Source organism: Staurois parvus, unplaced genomic scaffold, assembly GCF_062004578.1.
Source record: "Staurois parvus isolate SC_StPar_1 unplaced genomic scaffold, SC_StPar_1.0 ptg000576l, whole genome shotgun sequence".
Lineage (NCBI taxonomy): Eukaryota > Metazoa > Chordata > Amphibia > Anura > Ranidae > Staurois > Staurois parvus.
Genome location: NW_028318372.1, coordinates 2,298,600 through 2,312,701, shown reverse-complemented (window position 1 = coordinate 2,312,701; position 14,102 = coordinate 2,298,600). Strand labels below are relative to the sequence as shown.

The window sequence follows — 14,102 nt, the reverse complement described above, 5'->3', positions numbered from 1 at the left end:
CTATAAAATATTTATTTACTCGCTGCAAATAACAATGTTACAATCACCAGGGTCTGTTTGCTGTAGCTGAACAAATACTTCCCAGCTTAGTGGTGCAGAGCAAATATGGAATCCTTGTATAATCAACAGTTAAAGAACAGATCAGGTGTCTTGTAATATGTATTCACAGGAGCTGCTGAACAAAGACTTCATGTGTCCCATACAATAACCTGCCTGCTACAATTACAGGGTGCCTGGAAGATTACAGGCCAAATAATATGCCCAATTAATTCTGCCTTTTCAAATATTAAAGCAGAATTAAACTCTAAAAAAAAAAAATTGCTGGGAGGAAGGGATCTTTGGCAGTAGAGACATGCACGGGCTCTTCTGCCAAAAAATTCTTCCTCTTTCCCTTAGCAATTTTCTCTTTTCTGTGTACATTGTACAGCACATGCTTTGTAAGATGGTGGGAATGGGTGCAAGGGATGATGTAAGGATCATGAGTGTGGGCGGGGCTTAGGGGCCCTCATGGAGACACTAAAAACTACACTCGCTAATTGCCTAAATATTAGGCAGGCATTTGTGGTCATGCGTGACTCCCTGGCCAGCTCCCTAGGTAGACTGTGCAGCAAGGTTGGTCCCAGTATGTGGAGAACCAGTTGCTAGTGAATGGGACAAGCACAACATCTCTTCACTACCAGAATAACCATCACCCTGCGCCAAGTCACCACTTCCATGACTGGTTGACTGCTTTAACTAATGATACATATACTGTTGTCCCTAGAAATGGCAATATAGCCTACACTGGACAGCATTCCTATGCTGGACTAAATGTACTGTATCTACCAGGGGTGGACTGGCAACTCATGGGGCCCCCGGGCAATAGGGGATCATGGGGCCCCTGTGTCCTTGCCCAAACTCAAAAAAGCCTATGAAAAAGGTACCAGGGGCATCTCATGGGTCCCCATACTGACCCCAGGCACTCGGGCAGTGCCCGAGTTTCCAAATGGTCAGTCCACCCCTGATATCTACTCTAACCTACAGTGTCATTGATGTAAGCCCTGTTCTTAAATACACCATGCAGTGCACCTCTTTGAGAGACTTCAGACCAATTAGTTAAATGAACACAAACAGTCCTTATTGAAGTAATGCACAGATGTCAAACACAAGGCCCACGGGTTGAATTCGGCCCTCCAGGCCATTTCCTGTGGCCCTTGCACCTCTCCTGCAGGTACCACCTTGTCTCTGCCCCCATCTTGTCTCAGCAGTTGGCAGCAAAGAGGAGAATAGAGCTCCTCTGCCAAATCCTGCAGCACCTCCTCATCTCTGAATGAGGAAAGAACAAACACAGGGCGCACAGGCCTACAGCATTACCATAAAAAATGTTTAATAAGAAATAAAGTAGGTGTGTACTCACAAACGACAATAAAGTCAAGGCAAGTCAAGGGCTCTGAGGAAGAGGCAAGTCCTCGAAATGCATCAGACTATTGGATGTCTACACTCCCTATTGCGGACTGTTACTCAGCGCGGTGTTGACCCAGCTGATCTTTTATGACGTGCCTTGACTTTATTGTCGTTTGTGAGTACACACCTACTTTATGTCTTATTAAACATTTTTTATGGTAATGCACTAGGCCTGTGCGCCCTCTGTTTGTTCTTTCCCCATTCAGTATATTTGGATTCCCCCGGTCTATTTGAGGGCAGCAAGGTGTGCATGTTCCAGGACATTCTTAATGTGGTTGTAGCCTGCATCGAGTCCATCCCCAAGCGCAGGAGCATTTGTGTTTGCTGGTTCTTACCCCCTCATCTCTGCCTCCCCTGCATTCCGCAGACTCTGGTAACTGCTTTCCAGCTCTGCCCCCAAAGGGGGCACACGGTGATGTTAGGGAGGGTGTGGGATTCTTGACATCTGATGTAATGGGAGGTGGAGTGCTCTGGCCATCTAGTCTTACAGATACAACTGGCCCTTTGAGGGCAACCATAATGCTGATACGGCCCGCGATGAAATGGAGTTTGACACCCCTGAAGTAATGCAAACATACAAGGATAGTTCAGGCAAAGCAACTTCACATATATACACTGACAGGCCGCTTTATTAGGTACACCTTGCTAGTACCGGGTTGGACCCCCTTTTGCCTTCAGAACAACCTTAATCCTTCAAGGCTTAGAATCAATAAGGTGTTGGAAACGTTCCTCAGAGATTTTGGTCCATATTGACATGAGCATCTGTTGCCTTTCTATCATCTCAAACCAGTCTGCCCATTCTCCTCTGACCTCTGACATCAGCAAGGCATTTTCGTTCACACAACTGACACTCACTGGAGATTTTCTCTGTAAACCCTAGAGATGGTTGTGCGTGAAGATCCCAGTAGATTAGCACTTTTTAAAATACTCAGACCAGCCCATCTGGCACCAACAACCATGCCACTTCTTCCCTATTCTGATGCTCATTTTGAACTTCAGCAAGTCATCTTCACCATACTAGATGCCTAAATGCATTGAATTTCTGTAATGTGATTTACTGATTTACAATTTGTGGTACCAAGCAGGGGCGGACTGACAACTCATGGGGCCCCTGGGCAATAGGGGATCATGGGGCCCCTGTGTCCTTGCCCACACTCAAAAAAGTCTATAAAAAAGGTACCAGGGGCATTTCATGGGGCTCCCTACTGACCCCGGGCCCTCGGGCAGTGCCGAGTGCTCGAATGGTCAGTCCGCCCCTGGTACCAAGTAACTGAAGAGGTGTACCTTATAAAGTGGCCGGTGAGTGTACCTGTACAAAGGTTCTCCAGTGCCCATGGGGTAATCATGCCTGAGTAGCAACAAGTCTTTAAAGCAGTCCATTAAAGGCAAGAGTCCATAAAGGCAATTAATCCACAGAGGTAGTAAATGTCCTTAAAGTCCATGATTGGCAATAATCCACAAATAGGTAATTAGTCCATAATAAGTAGTGAAGAGTTCAGCAAATCCTTATGTTCCCAGCCCCCAGGGAACCCCGACTGGGCCCCCTTCTCCCAGTAGCATAACAGCCTACAGTATGGCAGTGTCTCAGCATGAAGATCTCCTGGGGCACTGAAGAGACACTTTTTATTTAGATCCTTAGAAAATTGGCAGGAAGATCTAGCCAGTCAATTCCTCAGATTCACCACACATCTACATTGTAACAGGTTTAGTTGAAAGACAGCAGACTTGACCCAGATAACTGCAGAACTTGAGTCAGCATAGGAAAAAACATTAACCCTCTGGAAGCACCTGCTTACATGAGCAGTTGTATCATCAGTGGCTGCCTGTTAGAGTGCCCTCTGGTAGGTGACATGGGCTCACCCAGGGCACAGAGTCTAAGTACCAGTCCGTCTTCACCAGAGAATCCCACAATGTATGATGTCCAGGAACCCTGGTGGTCTCTGTTTTTTTTTTGCTACCAGGTTGTTACCCCTAGGACTGCCACACCAGGGGGTGGCAGGAATGGAGGGGCTACGGTAAAGAGAGAGCTTGCAAAGAAGGAAAAATCTGACGCGTTTTGAGGCAGAACCTCTTCCTCAGAGGGCTCTGAGACAGAGGGTCTGCCTCGAAACGCTTCAACCATTTAGAGGCCTACAGTCCCCCAACAGCCACCATCTAGGGAGATTGGACCATGCTGTCTTTTTTGTGATGTGCCTTTGATTTTATTCTTTTGTGAGTTTACTACTTTTTATTCAATATATCTAATTTTTAGAAGGTAATGCACTAGGCCCGTGCATCCTCTGTTTGTTTCTTTGCACGGAGACTGAGAAAAGGTGCTTAAGATGGTCGCAGCTCTATCTGCTGGAGTGCACGCTGTCCATGGACCGGAAGTGACGTGAGCATGGAACGGTGACATGTTTCGGAGCATGCGCAGAGCTCCTTCTTCAAGACCAGGCTTAGGATAGTCAGGCAGTCTGGGTGGGGAACAAATAAGCAGTAAACAAGGCAGTAGACAAGAGAGTAACCAAGTTCAAATAGGTGTCCAGTCAGGTGGCAAGCAAATAATAATCAGGAAGTCTGGGTCAGAAACATGTAGGCAGTAGACATGACAGTAGTAGTGATGGTAGTCAGGTTCAAACAAGGATCAAAGCAGGTGGTAAGCAGAGGATAGTCAGGTAGTCAGGGTCAGCAAAAAATAGGCAGTTAAGAAGGCAGGAGACAATAGGAGTAGTAGGCCATCCAAGTCCGCAATAATCAGGCAATATTAGGCTTTAATGTTATAGAACTCAGCTGATAAAAAGAGACAGTACCAGCCTGGTCAAAGCCTGGAGCTTAAAGGGTTAGCTCATCTTTACCAAAATACTGCCTATGCAGGTAATGAGTGTCTGTAGAGAAAACAAACTGTGCATCTCTGACCAATTTTGAACAATGCCCTTGAAAGAGGTGTAGGCCACTTATATATCCCCTGAAGTCTGGCCAAAAATCCCCCAGTTATGACATGCCCCTGCCCTATGTTGTTGCTAGAACGTTGCTCAGACACTTCCAGCACTTACTGCTTGCTATGCGTCATAATCTGCAATTATGCTATGCAGATCGCTCCATTGTTGGATGGTTTAAAAGGCTAATTCCACCTTTTGAAAAAAATATAAATACATCAATAAAAAATGCATCCATATTGAATAGTAAAACATGTGCGTGTATTATTTGTTTGCATTGGTGATCAGTAAATGGCAGGTGCAATGCTACAGCTCCTGCAAAGTATTCCTCCAGCTGCAAGTTCATACCGAGGTATGGACCTCCAGTTACACGGGGCAGGAGGAAGTATTAATGAACTACAAGTGCATGGTGATTTTACTTGTGCTCCATTGAGAACTATGAGTCCCTACACCACGGTGGCAAATGACATTCCTCTGAGTGAATAAATGGCATGTTGTGCAGGCAGAGCCATGCACAGCCATGTGAATAAAAAAAAAGGAGCTGGCACAAAGAAAAACCCCTCAGAATTTTTAACTGGTGGTTGGCTTGGGGGCAAGGGGCTGCAGACCTTAAAGAGTAGCTTTTGATGAGAAGCAACATTTCTGTTTGGGTAGTCAATGTACATTTCAAGGATTTTAACAAACTTTGTTGCAGATTCCTACCTGTTTTTGCTCTAATTGAATAGCTCTTTGCAAGATGGACTTATCCTTTAAGGCAGTGGTTTCCAAACTGCGACCCATGGGCAGGATGAGGCCCTTTGCTTTCCTTTATCCAGCCCTTGGGGCACTATTCATCCCACTGATATGAGGCAGTATTCCTTCCACTAATACCAGTGATGGGGCACTATTCTTCCCACTAACACAAATGATGGGGCATTATCCCTTCCACTGATATCAATGATGGGGCACTATTCCTCCCACTAATACTAGTGATGGGGCACTATTCTTCCCACTAATACTAGTGATGGGGAAATATATTCCTCCCACTAATACCAGTGATGGGGCACTATTCTTCCAAATAATACCAGTGATTAGGCACTATTCCTCCCACTGACACCAATGATGGGGCACTATTCCTCCTACTAATACCAGTGATGGGGCACTATTCCTCCCACTGACACCAATGATGGGGCACTATTCTTCCAACTAATACCAGTGATGGGGCACTATTCTTCCCACTAACACAAATGATGGGGCATTGTTCCTTCCACTGACACCAATGATAGGGCACTATTCCTCTCACTGACACCAACAATGGGGCACTATTCCTTCCACTTACAGCAATGATGGGGCACTATTCCTCCATGACACCAATTATGGGGCACTATTCCTCCCACTGATACAAGGTGATTGGGCACTATTCCTCCCACTAATACCAGTGATTGGGCACTATTCCTCCCACTGACACCAATGATGGGGCACTATCCTCCTCCTTCTGAACACAAGTGCTGTGTAATTTTTTTTTTAACTCCCATTTACCATCAAGCCCTAAACATTGTCTACTCTCACAGTCTTGCCCCTCTAAAGTCTGAAGGATAGTAAACTGGCATTTAGAAAGTTTGGAGACCCCTGCTTTAATGCATCAGTGACACAAGTCTGTATTCCCCATGGCAGCCATCTGCTTCCTTTCTCTATAAGCTTGTATTGGAAGAGTGAAAAGTAATGTTGACATCATTGAAAAACAGATCCTGGTGCCCCTAGAAGTAAGAATCTTCCTTTAAGTTCTCCCATAATGCACTGGAAAAGTGAGAGCGAGAGCCTAATTTTTTTTTTTGTTGGCATCAAGACCTCTTTTTTTCACAGACGTTGATATGTAATGAAACACAGACAGTCCTTTGTTCAGGTTTGGTAAATAAGGTCCGGTATTAGAATTGCCCTTCTCACTGTATTTTCTCTGTTGCAGGTGAATGAGGACACGGACCGCGCATTAAACGTGGCGCAATACATTGTATCATTGTAAAAAGATGGCCATATTGGTGACATACCTCAGTCTTCTGCCAATACCTGACAATGACATTGCAGATGTGTTTCAGCGGAGACTACGTTGTCCTATAACTACACTGGATTGGCGGCTGTAGTGAGGAAAAGCCCCTCCTCCTACGCTGTCATACTTCAATGTGTTCTGATCTGTGCTGCCATGTCTGTACAGCTTTTGTAAGATACCGCCATTGTGTTTATTGCTGCATGTATACTTTGTACGAGGAATGGACTCCCATTGTCATGGGGGGGGGGGGGGGTGTCAGAGGATGCCACCAGGCCTGGATTGGAGGAAGGGCCACATAGGCCTACAGCTAAGGTGGTAATATTTTTAAGGCAGCGGGGAGCTGTTTTTTCTTTTATGTTATGGCATTTCTCTCTATAAATCTGTAATGAGAAACTACACAATGGGTTGAATTTATCTAAACTGGGGTAGCTATGCATGGCAACCAATCAGCTTCTAATTTCAGCTTGTTCCATGAAAGCAGAACTAAATCAATTGATTCAAAATGGAACTAAACCTCCCTTGGTTGTAGAGAATGGGAAGGTTTAGTTCCACTTTGAAAATGAAAGATATAAATTGATTGGTTGCCAGATTCTGACTGCTCCAGTTTTTCTAAATTCTCCTTGTTTCATACTAAGTGTGTGGACTTAAAGTGTATCTAAAAAGATAAGGTCTCCAAACTGCAACACCTTGCTTGCCTTTATCTGGCCCTTGGGGCAATGTTCCTCTCTCTGATACCATGAACTATTAAGCCAACTATACCAACAATGAAACTTCACTTTGCTTACACCAACTGTGGGGCGTTATTCCTCCCACTGACATCAAACATGGGGTACTATTACTCCTGGTGATGCTACCAATAGGGCACCCCACTGATACCAACAAAGGGGCACAATTTCTCCTGCTAATATCAATAATGTGACCACATTCTGACTCCTACTGAACACAGGCACTATGTCATTTTTTTTTTTTACTCCCACTGACCACTAGGACATTTCCTAATCCCACTGGCCACAATTAGGCCCCCCCTAAACTGATTAGAAGTCTGGAGAACACTGATCTAGGCAAAACCCTTTTTTTTTTATAGTTTTGGATAGAGTGGTGAAGGGTTAGACCTTCTGTCTAGTTTTCTACTGCTGTCTGTGTCCTCATTGGGGAGCTTCACCCCTCTATTTGTACTGGTGACCATTGTCACCATGAAAACAAGTGAGGGGAAATCCAATATTTTAGAGTTTTTCTCAGAATAAGAGGTAAGGGGAAATCTTCCTAATGGGGGCACCTGTTCTAGGAACACCTTTGGGAGAGTTTCTTTAACTTTTAAGGGAAATTTCTCAAATGGTACACAGATAGCAAAAATACACATGATGGGGATTTCACTTTTCTACTTTATCCAAAAAAAAAAAAAGGTTTTGGCTGAATGTACGCTTTAAGCATCTAATAACAAAAGTGGTCATATAAGATGGCCTTTAGGAGCACATCAATGAAATCAGTTCAGTTCAGCCACAAGCCACACGCCACACAAATAAAGCACCTCTTCCACACCTTGAGCTACAGACTGGACCTTATTTAGGATTGCCCATTGATATAAACACCACTCCTCTAAGAGTTTAAAGCCCAATTGAAGTCTCCTTTTTGCACCCACACATTATGATTTGTGATTCTTAATTTGGACACACATTAAAAAATATTTTCTATCAGTAAAATGCTGCTTCTTGCCCTCAAACAATAGTGTTCTATGCTGGAAGAACTGAATAACAGCCACACCCCTTAGCAAAGGTGTCCTCCCAAAGACTAGTGTTCTGTACTGGCAGAGCTGAGTAACAGACACACCCCTTTGCAACTTTTTCCTCACAAAGACTAGTGCTCTGTACTGTCAGAGCTGAGTAACAGACACACCCCTTAGCAGCTGAGTTTTAAGATCTTGATTGGCCAACTAATGTAGATATGAATGAAAGGCACAATAGAGGTCTCCTTCAGTTGGTGCCATAGTCATGGCATTAGCTAGGCAAAACGAAGGTCCAAATTTTTTAAAATTAAAGTTATATTCAAAGAGGTTTGCTCCAGCATAAGCCAAAACTACACATATTTATAATTAAGACGATCAATGGATTAATATAAAATATAGGTAATATATATTTTCCCTGAGAAACTCTAGAAAAAAAATGGAGCTGGATCTCCACTTATATAAAGAGTGATATGCACATATTTATTTACATTTCTGGGGAATGGTACATTTGTCATCTTCAGGCAACTTTAGCTTTTTTCATTCATGAACTTACTAATACACAACTTTATGTTTTCTGAGCTTGTCTGGGCTTAGCATTGTTATTCCAGGTAAAACTTCCTTCTAGTTTTCTTTAACACGGAGAAAGATTTAAGAAGAGGTATCTGCAGAAGTAAAAAATCATTGTTCAATCCTGTAGGGGTTTCGGAGCACTTAGTACTTAGTCCTGGTCAGATCCATGCAGTGGTTTGTTAATGAAAGGATATTTATTTTCTGTTTGTGCTGGCTGTAGCTCCTCCCCAGACTGAACCCCTATTTATGGACATTCGTATGGGGGAGCTACTGCCAGTGCTGAAGCCACACCTCCTCTCCATTCTACAGCTCTGCCCTTTTCCAGTCCTTTTCCTCTTCTGCCATCTTCTATGTACTAAAATACTTGCTTGTGTTGAAAATATTTAGCTCCCTTTCTTTCCTGCTGAGGAAATGAAAAATTCAACCCAATAAGGACACAGACAGCATTTAATAGGATGATAGAGGTTCTAAACCCTTTAACGTTGTTAAAGATTTTTTTAACTTGCTGGACTGTCACATTGGGGGGATTCACTAAAACTAGAGCACGCAGAATCTGGTGCAACTGTGCATGGTAGCCAATCAGCTTCTAACTTCAGCTCGTTCAATTAAGCTTTGATAATAAAACCTGGAAGCCGATTGGTTTCTATGCAGAGCTGCACCAGATTTTGCATGCTACAGTTTTAGTAAATAACCTCCATTAGGGTTGATTTACTAAAGGCAAATAGGCTTTTTCTTTTCCAAGGGAGGTTGCGCTTTGCAAAGAATACTCAATTGTGTGCAAGGGAAATTAAAGCGGAGCTCCACCCAAAAGGGGAAGTTCCAATTTAACCCTTTGTCCCAAGCTACCCATTAAGGATTGGCACCTTTGAGGAGCGGGTACCCGAATTTGACAGGTACCTGCTCCCACTTCCGCTGCAATCGCCTAGGCGATCGGAAGTGGAAGCTGTCCTCCCCCCGCCCTCCCCATATTCTTCTGGGACATGTGACAGGTCCCAGAAGACTACGGGCCATTCACAAAGTGCAGCAGTTCTCACGCATGCGCAGTGAGCACCTGGCTGTGAAGCCGCAAGCTGTCACAGTCGGTTGCCTACACTGAAGATGCCGGAACCAGGGAGAGAAGACTGCTGGTAAAACCTGTGGTGGTGAGGACACCGCTGGACCGAGGGACAGGTAAGTGGCTGTATTTTAAAAGTCAGCAGCTACAGTTTTTGTAGCTGCTGACTTTTATTTTTTTTTTCAGGTATAACTCCGCTTTAACCACTTCCCGACCGGCCGTTGCATATAAACGGCTGGACGGTGGCAGTGCAGGGTCGGGTGGCCGTTTATAAACGGCCTCCCCGCACCCTGCTTGTGCGCGCTCCCTGGGAGTGCGCAGCACCACGATCCGGTGCCCGCTGTGTCCTCCGGACACAGTGAAACACCGATCGTCGGACGGGACCTCTGTACAAGGTCCCGATCATGTGATCACTGATTGGCCAATCAGTGATCACATGCAAAGTAGTAAGCAAGATGTCACTTGTGACATCATTGTTTACTACGTGTGAAATCTCTGAATGATCACAGAGGTCACATGGTACAAGGCTATTCACAACAGCCTTGTACCATGTGACAAGCTGTGACCAATCACAGCTCACTCAGTACTTCTCAATGAGTGCAAGAATGCACACAGAGAGAAAGAGAAATGATTGCTTTTATATCCTATATGGGTGTAAAAGCAATCAGTATAAACAAAAAAAAATCTTCATCACCCCCAACAAGTAGTACAGTGTCACCATGGTGACACTGTACTGCTAGGGTGACAGTATGTAAAAATAAATAAATAAATAAATAATAATATAAAAAAAATAAAATAAAAATGTAAAAAAAAATGTTTAAAAATTATAATGTTTGGTTATAAACTAATTTGGATTTTTTTTTTTTTACTAAAAAGATAACGGAATAAATTTTGGCAAAGATTTATGATGAAATATTATTTATTTGCAAAATTTTATAAAAAAAAACACTTTTTTTCAAAATTTTTGGACTTTTTTATTTACATAGCAAAAAAAATAAAAATCCCAGCACTGAATAAATACCACCAAAATAAAGCTTTATCTGTCTCAAAAAAATGGTAAAAAATTCATTTGGGTACAGTGTTGAATGACCATGCAATTGTCATTCAAAGTGTGATAGCGCTGAAAGCTGAAAATTGCCCTGGTCAGGAAGGGGGTAAAAGTGTCCGGTCTGGAAGTGGTTAAGAAACTGACGTTTTGCTTGCGTGTGATTAGATGATGGAATTCAGCACTATTTCCCTTTAGTAAGTCAATCCCATTTCTTTCTACAGAAAAGTTCATGTTCCGTATGCTTGTAGTCCTCCTCTTTAAGGCAACATTGACACCATACAGGTGCCTTGGCATGCACATGAGTTTCTGTGCGTTCCCACATGACGCATGTAGAGCAGCTCATTCATTTCAATGGGCTGCCCTATGCACAAGAAACACACAAAAAATGTTCCTTTACCAAAACTGCACCACACCAAACCACATGGTGTTATGGCGCCATGCGCATTGGTGCGCGCAAAAATGCATGTTATCAGATGTGTGGGGGTGCCTTTAACAAATAATGTCACCCCCACATGTCTGCTACATGGCATTGTGCTTCTGTGTGTGTCAGGAATGCATGCAATTTTGTTTGAATTCCCCGACATTCATAAGACATGAATCTAGCCGTAAATGTGAATCTCTCTAGCACACTACTGACTCCTGAGAGAGGACCTCCATTCCATCACACTTTCGTTAACCTTCAGAGCTGTATATGTGTCCCCCTTTATCTCTGATGTTAATTGTCATGTGATTTGACTGTTCAAATTGCATGACATATCGCATCCAATGATCAGCAATGGAACTGTTCTAATCGGTTCGACTCCGACTTTGTCGCACCGATTTTAAAAGTAGTTTCTGCACTTTTTTCCTATTTTTGGCGTGACTTGCCTAGACATCTGTGCATGAAGTCACACGGATGACCATCAAGTCGCACCTGAAGTCACACTGCCATCCGACTTTTCACGATTTCAATGTCGGATCCAGTGTGAACCGGGGCTTAGCTCTACTGATACCTTCCTGATGTCTTTGTGGCTCTTTGAGATGCATGATGGGACCAGTACAGTAGACCACTAAGTGACAGATGCCTGCAGTGCTCAGTACAACTTAAAGGGATCCAAATACCAAATAGATGAATACATAATATACAGTTTCCGCAAAGGTTGCCTTACCATATTTTCATATCCCTATGTATCATAAAGCGCTTGATTGCACACAGCTGTGGCCTAGCATTTCCCTTTAGGTCCAACCATTTTTTCCACAGGAACACAGTCTCACTTCAAGGCTGCTGTATACTGTATACAGTACAAAATTGAACAGGCACAATGGTTCTCTTAGTGTAAGACTTTCCTTAAAGCGAAATTAAAGGCAATAAAAAAATATTAAAAAATAACAAACATGTTATACTTACCTGTTCTGTGTAGTGGTTTTGCATGGAGCAGCCCCAGTCCTCCTCTTCTTGGGTCCCTTGCCAGCACTCATGGCCCCTCCCTCTTGTTGAGTGCCCCCAGAGCAAGCAGTTTGTTATGGGGCCACACAAACAGGCTCGCTCCCGAGCCGCTGCTCTGCATTTCCATTCTCATACAGAGCTGTGGCCCCCCTCTGTCTCCTCATTGGCTCACTGGCTATGATTGAGAGCAGCAGGAGCCAATGAGGAGAGAGAGACCCGGGACAGCCGAGGCTCTCCGTGCACATCACTGAATCAAGATGGGGCTCAGGTAGGTAATGGGGGGGTGGGGGGGGGGATCTCATACTAACACATTATGAAAGCCTTACCTTGAAACAAAGCCCTCCATTGACGTGCTGTCACAGGCCTTCCATCTTCACCCAGGTCTTCCTTTGTGGACTCCAGCTGCTTGAATGGCTGATTGGCGATGGTGCATGTGGGGGAGTCACAACCACGGCACAGAGCTCTGAAGGAACGGCATGGGTATGGAATGGTGATGTCACTGGCTGCCAAACATGTGAATATCTCCTAAATGGTTCAGGTTTAGGAGATATTCATTTTATTGTAAGCTTACCTGTAGGTAAGGATCACATGGGGGCATTTACTACCATTACAATAACATATTCAACAGGTAAAGTAAAAGGAAACTAAGTGATGGCTCATTTTAAAACCCCAACCCCCACCTAAAAATGCTTTAGTCGAAGAAACATGAGAATAAAATCTAAAAATGGTTGTACTCAGGATCCAAGCCTTGTAAATATGAAGAATCTATCATGAGAATTGAATGTACTATATGTTTGCTTATGTACTGATATTTGTTTACCTTTTGGAATAATAAAATACATCCAATATTGTCTAACTTCTGTCTCTAATCTGTGCGCCTTCATTTTGTGCAATTAAAGCCCAACTCCGGGCTAAATAAAAATGATACCAAGCAGTGGGGCTGCACCTCCACTGCAAGGTTTAATTGCTTGTTTTGTCTAGGGGAGAGAAGAAGCGGTTATACTGACCTGATCCTCCTCTCCTCCAGCAGATGACGCTCCCCCACAATCTGGCAATGGACTGTCCTTTGGCATCCTCACAGCCATTGCTGGGCTAGGGACCCTGCTCTGGTCTAAATGATATCAGGACCCTAGATCAGTGGAGTGTGGGTGAAAAGGCGCTGCAGGGACTGGTCTAGCTGCCGGGAGGAGTGGAGGATCAGGTAAGTAAATCACTTTTTATTTTTCCCTTAGGCATAAATGAGCAGTTAAAATGTTACTAAACCCACAACAGTAAAATCAGTCTGTATATGCAGTAAAGCATGCTTGTTATACTCACTGTGGAACTTAAGGGGTTAATCCTCGGCATTCTGTAAAAAGGCTGTTTGATCCAGTCTTCTCTGATACTCCCCTTCTTCCACTGTCCCCTATTAATCTGCTGATAGAACAGAGCCTTGGGGGCAAGCTGCACATGCTCAGTTTAGTGTGTATTGTTAGAGAGTTATTTTGGGGGGATGCGCGTGTGATCAGCACAGGGCTAATCAGCACTGTTTGAACAGAAGGTCAGGGATTATGCAAACTAATAGGACAGTCGGAGAAGAATGAAAACTCCTCCTACATGCTTTAACCAGTGCTCTACTGGACACTGATAAAAGTCATAAGACTGCTGATGAGAAAAGGTAAGAAAAGGTATTTAGCAGTTTATATTTACTAAAATAATTGCATTTCCATGTTGTGTGTACTGTGGGAGACCAGATATAGTGAATGCAGGGTCCGTGGAGACCAGATATAGTGAATGCAGGGTCCGGGGAGACCAGATATAGTGAATGCAGGGTCCGGGAAGATCAGATATAGTAAATGCAGGGTCCGGGGAGACCAGATATAGTGAATGCAGGGTCCGGGGAGACCAGATATAGTGAATA

At 43.8% G+C, this 14,102-nt stretch overlaps 1 protein-coding gene across 1 annotated transcript in view; it reads left to right on the top strand.

Annotated features, from left to right (window-relative positions):
• HEPACAM2 (HEPACAM family member 2) overlaps positions 1-13,058 on the top strand; it is a 179,015-nt gene extending 165,957 nt beyond the window's left edge. Inside the window, exon 10 of the mRNA XM_089692115.1 lies at positions 6,301-13,058. Within this exon, the coding sequence (XP_089548241.1) occupies positions 6,301-6,304 (4 nt within the window). The 3' untranslated portion in view covers positions 6,305-13,058. The remainder of the gene's footprint in view (positions 1-6,300) is intronic.
• Positions 13,059-14,102: the final 1,044 nt, after the last annotated feature.